The following is a 20,687-nucleotide window of genomic DNA, read 5'->3' as shown; positions in this document are numbered from 1 at the left end:
TTCCCCCCGAGACGCCACCTCACGAAATGCGGGCCGACATAGGAGGACAAATTGTCTAAAGCCCCTCGCTTGCATATTTTATAAAGCGCCGATGGGAAATGTAATAAGCTCGCGTGCTGACCAGGGGTGTATCTGGGAGGAGCACGAGAGGTCACTTTAACCAGGGCGCCATTTCTAAACCTGACGAGGTTCCAGCGAAAAGAATGTATAATTGTATTACGTTGTTGTTGTTGTTTTGGTCACTTAATGGGTAAATATGAACAATAAGAAAACACTTCCAGAGTTATACTATATGGCTACTGACGAGACCAGAAACCTAGATACATCCTCTGTTAATTATCACAAGAAACCTAGATATATCCTCAGTTTATTATCACAAGAAACCTAGATATATCCTCTGTTAATTATCACAAGAAACCTAGATATATCCTCTGTTAATTATCACAAGAATTCTAGATACATCCTCAGTTTATTATCACAAGAATCCTAGATACATCCTCAGTTTATTATCACAAGAATCCTAGATACATCCTCAGTTTATTATCACAAGAATCCTAGATACATCCTCAGTTTATTATCACAAGAAACCTAGATACATCCTCAGTTTATTATCACAAGAATCCTAGATACATCCTCAGTTTATTATCACAAGAATCCTAGATACATCCTCAGTTTATTATCACAAGAATCCTAGATACATTTTCAGTTTATTATCACAAGAATCCTAGATACATCCTCAGTTTATTATCACAAGAAACCTAGATACATCCTCAGTTTATTATCACAAGAATCCTAGATACATCCTCAGTTTATTATCACAAGAAACCTAGATACATCCTTAGTTTATTATCACAAGAAACCTAGATACATCCTCAGTTTATCACAAGAAACCTAGATACATCCTCAGTTTATTATCACAAGAAACCTAGATACATCCTCTGTTTATTATCACAAGAAACCTAGATACATCCTCTGTTTATTATCACAAGAAACCTAGATACATCCTCTGTTTATTATCATAAGAAACTTAGATTCATCCTCTGTTTATTATCATAAGAAACTTAGATACATCCTCTGTTTATTATCATAAGAAACCTAGATAAAGCCTATGTTTAGTATTATAACCTATCTAAACTTACATTCTGTTATGGAGTGAAGGTGCTTGTTTTTAAGTTAACAGTGGGAGAAGATGAGCGGATGTTTTGGTTGTGTAGGCTGAATACATTCTGATAACATCTCGAGTTGTTCTGTCGTACTTCAAGTTAATAAACACGGGCGTGAATACTGAAGTAAGGGAAACAAGGGACAGAACAAATTAGTTGTAGTTCTACATTTAGTAAGTTTTCTCTTGTTTAACCATTAGTGTTTCAACATTGAAGTCGAACGTTTTATATTTTATAAATAAAAGTTGTACTCCAGCCAGTCGCTTTTAAAAAGAGGTTTCTGCAAGTTTATATTAAGTTCAACAATAATAACAAAACAGGCGTACATCAGTTTAGTTGTACTAGCTGTTTAGAGATGAAAAAGTTAAAAAACCAACGACCGAAGATCAGGACACTCACAAGGAAATGATTAGTGTCAATACTTTTGAAAATTATAACAAAGTTTATTTAAGGGGAATAACTCCAGACTTAAAACTCTAAAAAAAAAGTAGAAGTTATTTCCCCTTTTCGATAGTCTATAAATTGATTAATTACCATGAATTATTCATTTCTTAATTTTTTATGTATTTATGTTTCGTTAGGTGCTATGAAATATTGTTTACAATTTCAACATGATCCGAGAATGGGTGTGGGAGAAATAACGTGTACATACTTTTACAGACAGACGTAGCGAAAGCTTATTAAAAAACAAAAAAAAACAAACAAAAAAAACAAGATTACAAAGAGAGTTTGTGTTACACAAACTCAGAGGCGGCCCCCGTCGAAGTCGGATCCCTGTCGGATCTGCATATTCGCAAATAATATTCAAGAGGTGATTTAATTTTGATGGTCAAAAGTAATAATGTTTCAAAGATTCATTAGCCGTAAATTTAAATTTAAATTAAATAAAAAAAAGTAGATTAGTTTTAGTATATTAAAACATTGCAATATTGCTCAAAACGTTTGGAAATGAAAATCTACACTTTTTTTTACACTTTAATTTTAGAAATTGAAATTCTACATCTTAATCTAGTCTATTTTAGTCTTAACTAGATCTAGAAATTGTAGATCAAGACTCTAAAATAATTTTAATTAGAATATAAATCCAGATCTAGATATACTGTAATAAAAATCTAGATCTAGTTTAAAAAATCTAGATTAGATCTAAATCAAGATATCATTCCTTTTTTAAACACGAGTCACATAACGAGGCTTAATAAACATTACTATACCGAGTTCTTTTTTCATTTCATTTAAAGAATTCATTCCATATGACGTCAAAGGAAAAAAAAACACTACGTCACACGGCCTAGCTAGACTAAAAATCGTCTTCATCATTACGAGCCATTTATCGAGTGTTCATAGACATTGGTGCACCGAGTGCGTTTTTTTGGCATTTCATTTAAAGAATTCATTCCATATGACGTCAAAGGAAAAAAAAACACTACGTCACACGGCTTAGTTAGACTAAAATATGTTTTCATCAATACGAGAAATTTTCGAGGGTTAATAGACATTGGTGCACCGAGTGCGTTCTTTTAGCATTACATTTAAAGAGTTATTCATATGACGTCAAAGAAAAAAAATTCCATTACCTCACAATAGGCTAGTACCGGTATCATAAAAAATGTCTTTATTTACACGAGATATTTAACGAGGGTTCATAGACATTGGTACACTGAGTTCTAATAGAATTTATTTAAAGAGGATCAAAGCCGCATTGTTTTTGCGTTTTGTCTGTCAGTCGGTCTGTCCGTCATTTTGATATACAAAAACAACAACTAAAAGTTATTAAAAATTGATTAACCTTTATTTTACGTTTCAAAACATCGCAATAATTTTTAGGTATGAACACAATTGAAAAGTTTATATAATAGATTGTTCCGGATGTTTGTATAAATAGTAAAAGAAAAAGAGAATTTCAGATAAATGTAATACCGTTAATTAAATTTTTTGAATGGTCTCGTATAAAAATTAGATGTACTACAGCCAAGTGGAGAGATTTTCATACCTTACTTTGGTGTTTGGATTCTGTTTTCCTTAAAAATCGGAACATAATATTAACGATAATTAGATTTTTTTATGTTTTAGGTAGAAAGTTAAATGTACTGTAAGAGAGTAGTGAGTTAAAATATTTTTCATAAAAATCCGTAAAAAACATTATTTCGTAAATGAGAAGATTATTTGTTTATTCATTAGAAGAGGGAGTTCAAACAATTATTTGGCGTTAGTAGATTTTTTTAAAAATTCGGAACTTTCTGGTGACGATTTGTAAGAAACAAAATCCGGAACATTCTTTATCGATTACAAAACTTCTATGTTATGTTTCAGCAAGAAAATTAAATGTCTAAAAAGTACTTTTCAGTAATCAATTCTAGTAAATAACTTTTTTTTTAAAGCCCTGAAAAACCTATTGTCGATATTTTTAAAATTTGTTTAAAGATGAAAATACGGAACAATTTTATATTGATAACCAAATTATAGTGACGCATTGTCAAATAATATAAGTGTAATATTAGTAAATTATGCGATTTTAAACAATCATTAGGCATAATTCATGTTTTATAAAACAATATTCGGAACATTTTTACACTTAATGAAATATAAGTCAGTATAGAGATTTTGATTTAGCATTAATATGCTATTTACATAAAAAACGGAACAACATATTATTGATAATGTGTTTTTGCAACGTTTAAGCATGGAAATTGAATGTAATATAAATTAGAAGAGCAAACAAACATTTGTTGGGGTTGATTAGTTTAGCACTAAAAAATCCGGAACAATCAATTTTTAGATAATTAAAACTATTGAGATGTTACGGGAGGAAAATTAAAGGGTAAATCAGATTTTCAATTGCTTTTAGAGTTCTAGTTATTTTAATCTAATCGTGACGGACTGACCGACCAACAGACAAAACGCACAAAAATAATCTTCTTTTATTCGGATGGGGGCACTAAACAAAAAATAAATAAAATCTGATTGTTTTTAAATGTTTAAGGAATTAGTTTAGCACCTGATCATGTTGCGACGTTACGCTACTGCACGAAAATCGCTGCATAAAAAGTCCATTAAAAAAAATGTGCGTTATATTTACATACAAGGTGCATTATTAGCCTTTATAAACAAACAGAAATGTTTTCTTTTTAATTTTAGCAGCTAGTTGGCTAGAAAAAACATCTTTAACTATTATTTATATTTGTTGTAAACATTTCCTGTACATTTTAAAAATATATTTGACTTAGTGATACTGAAAATACACAAAATTGTCCATCTTTGTTAGCATATTGTAACATTGCCTCCCTTACATTTACGTAATTGTTATAGAATTAATGTATTTTTATGAAAAAATCGCTTGCATAATTAATTTTATAAATTAAACGGTTTGCTTTTAGAAAACCAAAAGTAGCCGTTGCACCTAAACTTTTGAAGCCGCATTTAATGATGAAATAATATTTTTCATATCTCTTCTAGTTTTCGAGATCTGAGTGTGACAGACGGACAGACGGACAGACGGACATTTTGCACAAACCTAATAGCGGCTTTTTCCCCTTACGGGGGCCGCTAAAAAACGCAAAGCTACTATGAAAGTAAATTAGCTTTTTATTCAGAGTATTCAGTTTTGTGGATTATTTCCCTGGGGTTTTATCCTTTGTTTGTCAATAGCATCCAAAGTCTCTTTTCAAACATTTTTTAAAGAATTTATTTAAATATATTCAATATATTCACGGTAAGAAATGGAAGCAAAATAAATCATGATTTTATTACATATAAGAATTTTTATTGCATCGAGCAATGTTTATATTTATAATACTTTAAAAAAACAAAACGAAACCTATCTAAAACTATATCTATCGATAATGTACACTTTATTAACTTATTCGATATCAAACAAAATAATTAATTACAAATAATTAATTGACTAATTTGGTATTCTTAATTCATTCATGTTTTGTTAGGTTAAATAAATAATTATTTAACGTATCAACTTGATCTAAGAATGCGCGAGGAAGAAATATCGTTAACAATTAATTAACGGAACTAAACCCAACAAATTTAGCCACATATGTGAATATTGAATTGGTTTCCCTTGTTTGTGTCAAACGAAATAATTAATTACCTGTAATTGATTGACAACTTGATAACTTTTTTAAAAAAATTCGTTCATGCCTTGTTTATGTCAATGAATTATTATTGGAAGTTTCCACTTTGTCAGAGAATGGGTGTGGGAGTAATAACGTTTACAAATTTTGTACCAGACAGTCAGTCAGACAGACAGACAGACAGACAGACAGTTGTTAGTTGATATAAGCTTTGTAAAAACGAATAACTTATTTCTCTATTAACCAATTAGTTTCTGTCAGAAAGTGTTCGCGTCTGTTTTATGTCTTATGAAATGCTTTGCCTGTATACTTTAAACCTATGTTTTGATCACGAGTCATGCTTAAAGTTGATGATCATGGGCATAGCCTGGTTTTTTTTTCCGGGGGGGGGGGGGGGGTTTGGGGGGGATTTTTTTTTCTCCCCCCCCCCCCACACGCGAAATGTTTTTTTTATGTGTGTGTCTGTGTGTACATAATCTTTATTGTATTCCGACCCTTCATTCTTTCGTAAGATATTTATTGTGCCCTAGAATAGGTTCTTCCATGAGTTAGTGGAAAAATTGTAGATTCCCCGCCAATAATAGCAAGGGGGTCTGGGGGAGCGCTAGGAGCTCCCCGAGCGCGGGGTGAAGCCCCGCCGCCAAGCACTATTTCTGGTATTGAAAGCCAACAAAATGCATATTCTGAGGTATCTACAGTGCATTTTCCTGCTATTAAAAAGTTTTATTTCAAAAACCTAATATGCTATTCTTACTGACTTAGACCCTCCCGCGCCGTTTGGCGCATTTGACGTCAAGCTGTTTCCATAAAAATCTGTCACTGGTAATGTCTGAAGCCTCTTCCCACCTGCCATGAGGACTTCAATGAATGAGTGGCGTCAAGTTGTACTAGGATATCATTGCAACTCTTCTTATGCGTAATTCATTTTGTCGGAGAACATGTCCCACAAACCTCATGCGTCGCTCTCTCACAATCTTACTAAAGGGTCGACTCCCAGTTCGGCAGAGGATTTCCTTGATTTAAACCCGATCTCTATAACTGACTCCTAAAATCTGTCTTAGCCATCTTTGTTGAGCCAAATTTAGTGTTATTCAATTTCGAAAGATGACTATTCACTGCAGTTTATTAAGGGAGCCGTGCCACTGGTAAAAATGTGTAACCACTCTTGAATACGCTCTTGGAATTAAGTGACTGTTGTTTGCTTTCGATTTTATATCGAAAAGAGAAGTTTTATCGTCAAAATCATCTGTTGGGGGTTTTCCACCTCAAAATGCTCTGTAGGGGGATCTTAAACTCAAAACCATTTGGAGGGGTTTTAAACTTTAAACAAACGCCATTTGTAGAAGAGGTGTTTAAACTCAAAACCCCCGATTGGATTGGCTACGCTCAAATAATTTTAGTGTGTAATTTTTTATATTGAAGAGGGGGTTTATCGTAAATTTTGGAGGGGGTTTTAAAATCAAAATCTCCCTTAACTGTGCTCTTGGAATTAAGGGATTTTTGTTTGCATTTTTTTTGTTTTGTTTTATAGAAGAGGGGGGGGGTTAACTGCAAAAAACCCAACTAGGGGTTTTAAACTCAAAACCCCTGGTAGAGATTTTTAAAGTCGAACCCCCCTGGTAGGGGGTTTTAAACTCAAAACCCCCTGGTAATGGGTTTTAAACTCAAAACCCCATTGGTTGTGTTGGGGCAATTGATGGTTTAGTATTAAAATCTCACCTAAAATAAACAAAATCAAAGCAAAAAATCATTCACTAAATTCCGATTCCCCCCCCCCCCAAAAAAAAGGGGGGGGATTTCATTTCGGGTGGGGGGGGTTGAACCCCACCCCCCCTCCCCTGGCTACTCCCATGTTGATGATATACACAATTTAGTTGAAAAACCACACCTCTTCTAAATCAATTAATTGTATTACTAAGACCTCATTCTACTATTGAAATGAATTAGAGTAGCACACTTCATCTCAAGAGCTCCATCCCTTTTTTCATTTCAAGGACATTTATATCGTCTGCTCCGAAGATCTCAAAGTCTGCAAGGTTTTGCACCACTTAACTTGTTATCAATTGTCTTTAATTATAAGTAATTATTTTTTCCAAAGAAATATAAAAAGAAAACAAAAAAAAAACTTTTACAGTTTATAAAGTCACTGCACTACCCTAGAATAGAGGAGACTATGTATTGATCAATAGTTTAATGCTTACTAAAATTTGAGATCCCTCGGGCCAATGTTTTTTTTAGAATTGGTTACCTTTGTGCTATAAAATCGAAACTATACTTGGTGGTGGTGATGACAAAGCAAGGAAGTTCAAGTCCAGTGATTCTCAAAACGTATTTATGCAAAGTATCCCATTGATCAAACTCACCATTTCTTTATTCCCCTCCATTAGATGCTATAAAACATTTTTGTATTTAAGGCGATGTTTACAATTCTTGGTAATTACTTTTGAATGCAACTTTGAATGCCCCTATGCGAATAGCGCAGCATCTTCAACCCCACCCCCCTTTTCCTGCTTACGTTATGTGTCTCACTGTTTGAGAAACGTTGATCCGTGTCTACAAGATGTCTTTTGACTATGCGTTAAATAACTTACCAAAGTTTAAACGCATAGATCTATATGTTTGTGTGTGCATTTTGGATTTTGCAACGGGGGTTCGAAATGAAATGGCACAGGAAGAAGGTAATTTTTTTTTGTTGTATTGAATATTATATTTCACCATATTAAAATAAAGAAGCTATTTCTTGAGATTAATTTCGAAACAAATTCAGGCATCTAAACAAGAAAAAATGGTAAAGTACATTTTATAAAAAAGAAACATTTTGTTTTGACCGTACTAATATCTAGATAGTACTTCTCAGAATTTTTTTAATTAGGTCAAACTCTTTAGCAAACATGACTTTCTGGGAATGTGCAAAGGTTGACAAATTCTGATAGGTAGAAAATGTGTTTTCAACCATCCTATGCATCTTACAACGTGTCTTCAGTAAAGCGATTAGTCTTTTTTTTTTTTGTCTTCACCTATTGTAAAACAGAAAGGAAATGTTTAAATGATGATAATTTTATACAATCATTCTTACTCCAAATATATATGATTTTAAAGTATGCGTTTTTCTCCGACATACACACGAATTCTGGTGAAATTTCACACTTTTTAAGAACTAACCATTTTTTCAACTAATTCTTGTTATCTAATTAAATTGTGTGAAATGGAAATAGCGTCTACAATCCTGTGTGATATAGTTCTGAGTGCGGATTTCTTCCCCTTACCTAGGCTTTGTTTAAAAAAAAAATGATTTTTTATATCTTCTTTTGTTAATATTACCAATATGTGGGGTAGTGGTGGCTCATTTGTAAGAGCATACTTTCCGAGCCAAGGGGCCTCGGGTTTAAATCTCTATAAAGGTCTAAATTTACATAGGACAATATTTACATCGGACATTATTTACATCGGTCTAACTTTGATAAAATTTACATAAGCCTGGATGTAAATAAGCGCAGTGGTTGAGTTGTGAGTTTCAATAGTTCGTCGTATTGTCCATTTTATGTTTTTATGGTTTTCAAACGTATAAAAACAGGGATAAAAAATATTGTTCAATGTTTTTAACTAAACAAATCAGAATAAAAATATTCTTTGTATGTTAGAGTTTTAGACTAAGAAAAAAAAATTCAAAAATCTTTGTTTGTTCTAGACTAAAATAAACAGGGACAAAAACTTTCTTTGTATCTTTTAGATAAGTGTTTCCCAACCCCCTTCACTGAACACTTCGCACATTCTGAGTGTTTAGCCAAACACTTTGCGGTAATAGTTTAGATGCCCAGATACTTTTACTGACCACCATGTTGTTTTTAAGCATATTTATCTCCCTTATCTATATTAAACTTTCAATAACTTTTTAAAAATAGATTTTTTTTCTTATGCTGTCAACTTATGAATTTTTAAGTGTATTTACTGAAATGAAGGTTAAAAAAAATGTTAATAATAAATTGATGAAGTTGTTTCTTCTTTTTTTCAATAACTTTTTTTAAAGATAGTTTTTTTGTTCTTATGCTATCATTTTAAATGAATTTTAATATTAGATCTAATAGCTGCTAGAAAGAAAGACAAAACAGCAACAGAAAAAAAAGTTGGCAAGTAATTCAAGGGAGATAGTCTAGTATTAAGCCTTAAAACCAAAATGGCGTATTTCCAATGACAATATATATGGTAATAAGAAATAACACTTTAAAAAATATATTATAAAAACTATTTATCTCCGAGGAAATCAAATTACATATTTGTAATCTACATTTTTTTCTGCATATTCTTAGAGTGCAAGAGAAACATCATTTAGCGTTTCTAGTCACGTAAACTAATACACACTCCAACACACTTTCACTTTGCTTAATTTTTTAACACGCAGAGCACAGTTTGGGAAACACTGTTTTAAATGAGAAAAATATTTTTTTCTTTTTCATGTTTTAGGTTCAAAGAACACCTCTCACAATATCAGTGAAGAAAACTATCTCCAGAACCTGCAAAGCCAGACGACAAAAGATCTTATCCCTGCCATGGTCTTTTTGGGATCTGTTGCTGTTATCGGGATCATCGGGAATTCCCTTGTTCTATTTGTGTATACGCGGAGATTTCCGGAAACTCCAGTTCGTGTTTTTCTTGTGGCAGTGGCAGCCCTTGACCTAATTACTAACGTCATTGTTATACCTGGTAAATAACTCTAAATTTAAACAATAGAATGATAATTATTAAATTATGTTGTCTACTTAAAATATACACTTATAATGTTATAAAAATATTATTTTATTTTTTTTTATTTACTTTATAAAAATATATAGTCGCGGTGGCTGAGTGGTAAAGCGCTTGACTTTTCGAATTCTGGTGAAGACTGGGATTTTTAATTTCTGGATCCTTAGGGCGCCTCTGAGTTCACCCAGCTTTAATAGGTACCTGACATTAGTTGGGAAAAAGTAAAGGCGGTTGGTCGTTGTGCTGGCCACATGACACCCTTGTTAACCGAGGCCATAGAAACAGCTGATCTTTACCTCATCGCAAGGTCTGAAAGGAGAAACTTTTTTTTATACTTACATTAAAATATATTTGTTTTAAAGTATTTATTTGTTTTGTGTAATTGAAGGGATGTAATCCACAATTTGTATTGAGTTACTTGCCCTAGTAATTTGTAATTTTCTTGTTACAAAGGTGAAATCTACGATCTGCTTCACTCCTGGATGTTTGACAAGCCAAATGTCTGCAAGGTCAGGCTGTACTTTACAGTGTCCACCACCATGGCCTCGGCTTTTCTGCTTCTGGCCCTCGCCATCACAAGGTCAGGGGAAGACAGTCTAAACAGAAGAACAAACTTTTCATAGAAATGATTTCATCAGATGCTCTCCCCAATCAACTTTCTCTCTAAAATCAACTTTTTCTTATCATCTCAACTCTCTCAAATCAACTTTCTCTTATCATCTTAACTCTCTAAAATCATTTTTTTTCTTATCATTTTAACTCTCTAAAATCAACTTTCTTTTATCATCTCAACTCTCTAAAATCAACTTTTTCTTATCATCTCAACTCTCTAAAATCAACTTTTTCTTACTATCTCAACTTTCTAAAATCAACTTTCTCTTATCATCTCAACTCTCTAAAAATCAACCTTTTTCTTATCATCTTAACTCTCTTAATTAACTTTTTCTTATCATTTCAACTCTCTAAAATCAACTTTTTCTTATCTCAACTCTCTAAAATCAACTTTTCCTTATCATCTTAACTCTCTAAAATCAACTTTTTTGTTATAATCTCAACTCTTTGCTTTATCCAATCAATCTTTGACAATCAACTTTACTCCTCCATTTTACTCTCTACAATCAATTTTACTCTCTCTCTCTCTCTCTTATCAACTTTTCGGAAACAAGGTAGCTGAGTGGTATAGCACTTGACCTTCGAGCTTTTCTATTTCTGGATTTTTATTGCGCTTCTAGGTCCACCCATTTTTAATGGGAACCGCATGATAGTCAAAGAGCTTCTAGCTATAGGTTTGAAATAAAATCCTGTTTGAATAACCGTTCTGTCTGGAACAGATCCAAGTCAATGCCTATGTAAAGCATTGCTATTTCCGATATATCTGGCACTCCGGACGCATGGACTAGAATGCATGGCCGAAGGCCGAGAACACCGGGAACCTCCGCCATTTTCCTATGTTGTACCAAGCTAACTTGCAGGACTCGCCATTAGTATAACGGTCCCTTGAGGAACGGTGCATGGATTATCGACAGGGCCGTGGGAGCTCTCTTTCAACTCCACTCCGTGCAATGGGTCCACTCTCGCGTTCCCTTGGACACACCCACAGAGTCTTGTTTTGCTATTCATTTAGCCTAACCACTTTCTCTAATGGTCGTTTCCAAACGAATGCCACGTTGAGGTAGAATAGCGTACCCGGGTTAATGGTTACCTGACATTAGTAGTGTAAAAGTAAAGGCGGTTGGTCGTTGTGCTAGCCACATGATACCCTCATTAACCATGGGTCACATAAACAGATGAGTTTACATCAGCTTCAGTTTCTGAAAGGGGAAATTTTATCCACTTTACTCTCCCTAATCAACTTTACTATCAACAATCATCTCAACTCTCGACAATCAACTTTCTATCTCTAAAAAAATTAAGACAATGTTGAGAGAATGTTACAGAAGTCCTAAATCGTTCACTATCAATACATACATAACAAATCCAACTCGGCTGCCAGATACTTAGCTCAATGGTCCAACATTTCCTTTTTGAATAGTTCATAATGTTGAGAAGATTTGACATTGGTCTAAGCTTGCTATAATACATGATAATAATAAGTAAATGTTTACTCATATTTATGTAAATCTACCTTTTCATTCTTAGGTATAGAAAAATATGTCGACCATTCAAAAAACAGGTGAGCATTACCCAGGCGAAAGTCATTTGCCTCATCGTGGTCATCCTTGCCCATCTCTTGCCCATTCCTTATGCAATGATCCATGGGCGTCAGAAGAAAGACACAGAGCGTCCAGAAATCAAGGGATACTTCTGCGCCGTAGATGACCAGTACGTCGGCACCTTCTGGCCCAAGTTCAGCTCCGCGCTCTTCGGCTTCCTCTTCGTCTCTTGCTGCTCGCCTCTGATTGTCTTGTACGTCTTGATCTGGCTGAAGGCGAGGAAGCACCGAGTCAACAGAATCACTCAGCCTGTTTCAACGAAGTCTCCTCACTGCGAGCTTTCCAATCGTGCTGTCAGCTCATCCACCACAGACGAGGCTTGCTCCGGTTCAGACGCCGGCCCTAAAAGGGCGCTAATCGGAGATTCCCGAATAGAATCGAATCGCGTTATCATGTCGTCATCTAAACCTCAGAGCAGCCAAATTGTTATTTCTCAAGATATAAAAAGGGATTGCACGTCCGATGAACTTGGCACTTCTTCTCCGCTTCCACGGCCTCATGTGCATGCTAGCGCTTTGAAAGAAAAATCAGAATTATCTAAAGAGAGTGAATCTTTTGCTTCCAATAAGGAAGACACTGGCTCATTAACCACCGACAGAACAGGCTTAGACTTTCAATACTTAAACGCTAAAGATACTTCTAAAAACCGAGAAGAGAGCGCAGAGGAGGGTAATGATCCCCCTGGTAGGACACGCCAAGGAGGAATGGGGCGTACCTCGTATATGCTACTGATAATCAGTGTTTCTTTCATTGTTGGGTTCTTGCCTTTCCTAGCTCTCGACTCCTACAAGTCAGCCCGTCCCGAAGTGTTCGCCTCTGTAAAAGGATACGCCTCTTCGTTTTACCACCTCTTCTTAAGGTTTTGTCTCATGAACAGCTGCATCAATCCTATAGTATACAACGTATTTGACTTGAAGTTTAGGTCAGAGGTCAAGAAAATCATAGGATGCTGTTAATGTTGCACTAGTGTCTATCAGTGTAATATTTCTCATCTACAAGTAAATGATGATGGAATAGTGGCAAAGTTGATTTTTTTAAAATGAATATTGTTTTCTCCTTGACATGACTTCGCCTTGCTGTCATTCATCCACACATCTCATTTTAAGATTCTTACCAATGTTATTGTTTTATTTCAAAGGAAAAAACTGTATTGCTATGATCTCTTTATAGCTGATTATTTTTTTTTTAATGTAATTCATGCAATGCCGAAAAATGTCTTCTAAATATTTTAAACTTATTGATAAAACAACTAAAACATTGAAAAAAAAAATTCTTAAAAATAAAAGCCTATATTAAATGTAATTGTATGGGTGGCTGGGCGGTAAAGCGCTTGGCTGCCGAACCGGGGTTCGAATTCTGGTGAAGACTGGGATTTTTAATTTCGGGATATCCAGGCGCCTCTAAGTCCACCCAGTTCTAATGGGTACCTGACATTAGTTAAGGAAAAGTAAAGGTCGTTGTGCTGGCCAAATTACACCCTTGTTAACCGTAGGCCACAGAAACAGATGACCTTTACATCATCTGCCATTTAGACCACAAGGTCTGAAAGGGGAACTTTTTTTTTCTTTCATTAATTAGTTTGGATCATTTATGTAATTATATGTACGACATGACTAGACATAATAAATCTGTGAGATTAGAAATATTTTTTACCAATTGTTTTCGTTTATCTTTTAGCTTTTACAATGTGCTATGATCCTATCACTTGTCTCAATGTGCTATGATCCTATCACTTGTCTCAATGTGCTATGATCCTATCACTTGTCTCAATGTGCTATGATCCTATCACTTGTCTCAATGTGCTATGATCCTATCACTTGTCTCAATGTGCTATGATCCGATCACTTGTCTCAATGTGCTATGATCCTATCACTTGTCTCAATGTGCTATGATCCGATCACTTGTCTCAATGTGCTATGACCCTATCACTTGTCTCAATGTGCTATGATCCGATCACTTGTCTCAATGTGCTATGATCCTATCACTTGTCTCAATGTGCTATGATCCTATCACTTGTCTCAATGTGCTATGACCCTATCACTTGTCTCAATGTGCTATGACCCTATCACTTGTCTCAATGTGCTATGATCCGATCACTTGTCTCAATGTGCTATGATCCTATCACTTGTCTCAATGTGCTATGATCCTATCACTTGTCTCAATATGCTATGATCCTATCACTTGTCTCAATGTGCTATGACCCTATCACTTGTCTCAATGTGCTATGATCCTATCACTTGTCTCAATGCGCTATGATCCTATCACTTGTCTCAATGCGCTAAGATCCTATCACTTGTCTCAATGTGCTATGATCCTATCACTTGTCTCAATGTGCTATGATCCTATCACTTGTCTCAATGTGCTATGATCCTATCACTTGTCTCAATGTGCTATGATCCTATCACTTGTCTCAATGTGCTATGATCCTATCAATTGTCTCAATGTGCTATGATCCTATCACTTGTCTCAATGCGCTATGACCCTATCACTTGTCTCAATGTGCTATGATCCTATCACTTGTCTTAATGTGCTATGATCCTATCAATTGTCTCAATGTGCTATGATCCTATCACTTGTCTCAATGCGCTATGATCCTATCACTTGCCTCAATGTGCTATGATCCTATCACTTGTCTCAATGTACTATGATCCTATCACTTGTATCACTGCGCTATGATCCTATCACTTGTCTCAATGCGCTATTATCGTATCACTTGTCTCAATGCACTATGATCATATCACTTGTCTCAATGCGCTATGATCCTATCACTTGTCTCAATGCACTATGATCATATTACTTGTCTCAATGCACTATGATCCTATCACTTGTCTCAATGCACTATGATCATATCACTTGTCTCAATGCACTATGATCCTATCACTTGTCTCAATGCACTATGATCCTATCACTTGTCTCAATGTGCTATGATCCTATCACTTGTCTCAATGTGCTATGATCCTATCACTTGTCTCAATGTGCTATGATCCTATCACTTGTCTCAATGTGCTATGATCCTATCACTTGTCTCAATGTGCTATGATCCTATCACTTGTCTCAATGTGCTATGATCCTATCACTTGTCTCAATGTGCTATGATCCTATCACTTGTCTCAATGTGCTATGATCCTATCACTTGTCTCAATGTGCTATGATCCTATCACTTGTCTCAATGTGCTATGATCCTATCACTTGTCTCAATGTGCTATGATCCTATCACTTGTCTCAATGTGCTATGATCCTATCACTTGTCTCAATGTGCTATGATCCTATCACTTGTCTCAATGTGCTATGATCCTATCACTTGTCTCAATGTGCTATGATCCTATCACTTGTCTCAATGTGCTATGATCCTATCACTTGTCTCAATGTGCTATGATCCTATCACTTGTCTCAATGTGCTATGATCCTATCACTTGTCTCAATGTGCTATGACCCTATCACTTGTCTCAATGTGCTATGATCCTATCACTTGTCTCAATGTGCTATGATCCGATCACTTGTCTCAATGTGCTATGATCCGATCACTTGTCTCAATGTGCTATGATCCTATCACTTGTCTCAATGTGCTATGATCCTATCACTTGTCTCAATGTGCTATGATCCTATCAATTGTCTCAATGTGCTATGATCCTATCACTTGTCTCAATGTGCTATGACCCTATCACTTGTCTCAATGTGCTATGACCCTATCACTTGTCTCAATGTGCTATGATCCGATCACTTGTCTCAATGCACTATGATCATATCACTTGTCTCAATGCACTATGATCCTATCACTTGTCGCAATGCACTATGATCCTATCACTTGTCTCAATGCGCTATGATCCTATCACTTAACTCAATGCACTATGATCATATCACTTGTCTCAATGCGCTATGATCATATCACTTGTCTCAATGCGCTATGATCCTATCACTTGTCTCAATGCGCTATGATCCTATCACTTGTCTCAATGTGCTATGATCCTATCACTTGTCTCACTGCGCTATGATCCTATCACTTGTCTCAATACGCTATGATTCTGTTACTTGTCTGGACCAGTTGTGAAAGGGGGAGGGAAGAAGAGGGTATATTTATGAAAGATTACTGGATCGTTTTTTTAAATGTATACAAAATGGTCACTAAGGGTTTAAGAGTCACCAAGGGGACTAATTCAACCTATATCACCACATCTGTCAAGTACGATTTCTTTCCATTGTTTAACATACCATACAAAATAATTAATTACCAATAGCTAATTAACTAATTGGGAAATATTTTTGATCGAGTCTTGTGTTGTCAGGTAGAATAAATACGTGTACAAATTTTCAGCTTGATCCGAGATTGGGTGTGGAAGAAATAACGTGTGCAAACTTTTTGACAAACAGACAGACAGACAGACAGACAGACAGAGTGAGTTGATAGAAGCTTTGTACAAACTTAATTCAGAAATATTTGTTTAAATTTCAATGTATACCTCAATAACAATAGCACAAAAGCCAAACATGTCACCTGATCCACGCCCAGACTATATGACATGGTCAAGCAGTCAACATTCTGGATAAATTGTATATAAATCATGATTATTTACAAAGTTCATTTTAAAATGCCCACCGCAGTTTACGAAATTTTAGGAGGCATAAAGTCCATCTTGCAGAAATTGAGAAAAACAACCAAACCGTAGAGCAAGTGCAAGAATATAAATACCTAGGTACAAATATCAACAACAAACTAAATGTTAGTGAACACTGTCAAAACCTTTACATCAAAATTCATCAACAATTATTGTATCTAAGAAAGCTAAGAAAATTAAAAATCGACAAAACAATAATTAAGCTTTTCTATACAGCAACCATCTGCAGTCTAATTAACTTCACCTAATGATATGGTAATACTTCACAGGCACAAAGACATAGACTAAATAGACTAATTAAAAAAGCATCGTATATCACTCGAACATAGCTGTTATCTTTTGAAGAACTTTTTCATGATAGTTGCCTTCCCAAAAAAACAAAACCAAAACAAAACACGATTCTTAAAGACAACCTGCACCCATTAAACCACTGTTACATAAGATATGAACGAAGTGGTCGTCTCCTTTCCATTAGGACTAAAACAGAAAGATTTAAAAACTCCTTTATCCCACTTTCGGTCAGAGTGTTACAAGGTCAGCTGTCGTCATCGAGAAGTACATAGAAGTCCAATTCATAAAGCGCTGGTTGTGACTTTGTGACTATGTATGTGTTTCTTGTGTGAATGTTGTTCGTATTTGAATCTATATTGTTATTGTTACAGTAGTTACGCTGAGGTGGTCAGTTAAACGGAATTTCCATTTGATTGGACCAATAAAAATTATCTTATCTTATCTAAATAAGAATTCATCGTCGCAAATGTGGGAGCATATGCAAGTTGACAGAATGAGTGACAACAGAGTTTTTTTTATGTTCACCAAAAAGAACAAAGACCTTGAATTTCTGGCAACACAAAAATCCGAAATGAATCATAGTTCATGGTTCATATTTGTAGTTGGGGTTATTCTGAAAGACAATATCTGTGGTTACACACAAAAGAACACCTTCAACGACACACTATACTTCACTATAGATTTATACAACACGCAATTATTTTAAAATATGTGTTGCATTGTATGCCAGTGGAACAGTGCTCCAAGTCAATCCCAGGTCTCAGCCAGGAAATTGTGTCCAGGAATGTCATTCTGTTGTCGTCTGACTGCGTGATTGAGGCTAGTGTTCAAATCCCTTCCATGTCTATCTAAAGTTCCATTTAAACACGGCAAAGTTAAGGCTATGAGTTTTCCTGTTATATAATTCGTGTAATGCTTCGTTATTGCAAGAAGTCTTTCTAATGAGCTTTGTACAATCAAGTCCAGCTAATGATTTCTACATAAGACGGTGTGCAAAATGTCCATGCACTTTATTGAGCTCTTTACTGGATACAAACAAAACCTGTAATTTCCGCTGAAGGTGATTTAAAAATAAAAAGTTTTCACTGTGTGCCAATTAGTTGTTTTTTCCCCCAAACATGGAATTAAATCGGAACTGATTGAATTGGATCGTATCTGGGCGAAATTTTCAATAGGGTTTGTTGGACTAGTCCGTTTTGTTTCTTTGATTAAAAAGTATTGGGCCGGAAGTCGCTTTTTTCTCTATATATCTTTGTATTTTTCAGTTCTCTTTTTAAATTAAACTGACATTAATATGCTATAATTTTAAGTGTACCTGATAGAGAAAAAAATTCTGCACAAAAATACGGGTAGTTGGGATATAACCCGATAGAGGCTATAAAAAGAAAAGACCTGAAACTAGCGCGTGAAACTACACATTTACAGTACTTTATTTCATGAGTATTTGATCTGTGTTGTTTTTTTAGGACTAGCTTATTTCATGTACCCGGCATTTTCCGATACACGATTTCATACACAAAATAATTGTTGAAAAAAATTGTAGTGATTTTAAACTTTAAATGATTACTTAAAAAGGTGTTACTCTAATCAATTTTGAATATTCTTTTGTTATGAATGTCACTGTTTATTTCGTGTCTGTTCTAGTTTCTTAAATTTTTCTTGAGTAAAGGGGTCCTTTTTCTCCTAATGGGTATATCTGATTTCTCCAAGCAGCCTTTGTAAAATATTGGTCCTAAATAATGCTATGTTTATAAACGAAAAATCGCATGGCTGCATTATGATGAATGTACGTGTTAGTTCAATATATTTTATATTACTAGGTAACTATAAATACCCGCATAAATAGACGTAAGTTTAATAATTTTTTTTTCTGTTAGATAAAGTCATATGACAAATTTTTGTTTATATCCTAATTCTAAAAAGAAATTATAATAGAATTATACAGTAAAAATAATTACTAAGTTTTTCTTTTAATAGTTTTGAAAGTCTAACTGAGTTTGTGTTTTTGCAGATGTACACAAGCTACACTATGAGTCAGTCCATCTCTTCTAATTGTTTAGAAATGAGTGTAAAAATGTAGGCTTCGATATTTTTAGCCTGAATTTAAGAAGTTACAAACTTCAAACAACTAATATATTGCCTCTTCCATGAAACTTTGTACTTAAAAAATACATTTATTCAATGCTCGAAATCCTGCTTGTATACTTAGGCCCAATTTAAATCGATCCGGTATCAATGTATTAAGTAGCAGTAACCCCGCAAAAAAATGAATGAAAGAAGATTGAGATATACATATATTTTTGTGACGGTACGCACCGGTACGGGGTACCGGCACCTTTTTTCAATGTCGGGAAAAATGATTACTTTTCTTGTAATTCAACGTTAATTGTTAATTTATTATTAGTTGAAAGTTAGGCAATCTATCACTGAGTACCGGGGCCTCTTTTTTATTTTTACAAAAAAAAAAAAAAAGCACTTTATATACTTTCAGCCGACATGCCGTATTATTAAAAACACCTCTATGTGAACTTCTCAATCATCTAGAGTCTTAGACAGCATTATTTTAGACTAGATTTAAGTAGAGTCTAGACCTAGATTTAGTATGCCTATTATTATAAAAAAAAATAATAATCAGTCATTATAGACATCATTCGCAATTTTATTATTAGGTCTAGGCATTGAAAAGTAAATCTATTAATAAACTATAATAGATCTAAGTCTAAGTAGGCCTACTAACTTATTAAATAAGTCATTATAATTAGAAGTATTATAATGAATATTGTAGAGATCTAGATTGACTAGATTATAGATAGATTTATAGATAGATCTCTAGTTTAGTAGATTAAGTATAGAGTATATTAAACGTATAACAGTATTATTAGATCTATGTCTTATGTCTATATCTAATAATCTAATAATTAAAAAACTTTAGTCTTTATTAATATCTAGACTTTTTTCTGACTGACTATAGGCATAGCATAGGTTAGACTCAGCAATCTAGTCTCAAGATAGAATCTATACTATTAGGCTACTAGATCTATTCGATTTTTATAAATAGATCTAGACTAGAATTAGATCATAGATCTAAATATACTAATGGAGAGATGATATGAGGTGTTAGCTAATAGCGTTGCACAAGAAACAAACCTGGGTTTTTCTAAACTCTAATACTTGGTGTGTAATAGTAAAACAGCACCTACCTAAATAAATCGTAACTAGCAATCAAAAACCTATATTTATTGTAGTATATATAGGTCTGTGGTTATATTTTATATAGCCTTCGTAACTTCTTCTATAGAGAAATGACATTTGTAATTTCTTTTACTGAAAATTGGGCTATTCACGTCTGACACATATATAATTTTTATGTTCAGCAACAAACCCTATTGAAATATAAGATTTCCTTTCCTTTGCTTCTTTTGTTTAAAGCACACATTCGCACCATTTTACATTCGCACCATGCTGCCTATTTTTTGTTTTACTTCTACACCATAGCTTATAGTAGGCATTGAAAAATTAAATTATACAATTTTAAAGAGAATGAGTAAAAAATAATTCTTCATAAGAGGAATCCGTTTATTTTTT

The 20,687-nt window shown here is 34.3% G+C and overlaps 1 protein-coding gene across 2 annotated transcripts; it reads left to right on the top strand.

Moving 5' to 3' along the window:
* Positions 1 to 7,734: 7,734 nt before the first annotated feature.
* Positions 7,735 to 13,848, top strand: LOC106061473 (alpha-2A adrenergic receptor-like). Of its 2 annotated transcripts, none has more exons than XM_056016424.1 (4): positions 7,735 to 7,923; positions 9,707 to 9,946; positions 10,439 to 10,565; positions 12,125 to 13,848. In XM_056016424.1, exons 1-4 carry the CDS (start codon positions 7,806 to 7,808, stop codon positions 13,152 to 13,154), a joined length of 1,515 nt encoding a protein of 504 aa, XP_055872399.1. In that variant the 5' UTR covers positions 7,735 to 7,805; the 3' UTR covers positions 13,155 to 13,848. The 2 variants fall into 2 exon arrangements, with proteins under 2 accessions (XP_055872399.1, XP_013075088.2); XM_013219634.2 differs by lacking the exon at positions 7,735 to 7,923 and adding an exon at positions 9,193 to 9,448.
* The last annotated feature ends 6,839 nt before the right edge of the window (positions 13,849 to 20,687 follow it).

Source organism: Biomphalaria glabrata, chromosome 17, assembly GCF_947242115.1.
Source record: "Biomphalaria glabrata chromosome 17, xgBioGlab47.1, whole genome shotgun sequence".
Taxonomy (NCBI): Eukaryota; Metazoa; Mollusca; class Gastropoda; family Planorbidae; genus Biomphalaria; species Biomphalaria glabrata.
This window is presented reverse-complemented; position numbering and strand designations above follow the sequence as displayed.

Bases quoted from the DNA above. Each gene is read 5' to 3' on its own strand.
- LOC106061473 (XM_056016424.1), top strand. From the start codon at position 7,806: ATGTCTTTTGACTATGCGTTAAATAACTTACCAAAGTTTAAACGCATA. The intron at 7,924-9,706 runs GTAATTTTTTTT...TTCATGTTTTAG, and splicing joins TGAAATGGCACAGGAAGAAG to GTTCAAAGAACACCTCTCAC. The intron at 10,566-12,124 runs GTCAGGGGAAGA...TTTCATTCTTAG, and splicing joins CTGGCCCTCGCCATCACAAG to GTATAGAAAAATATGTCGAC.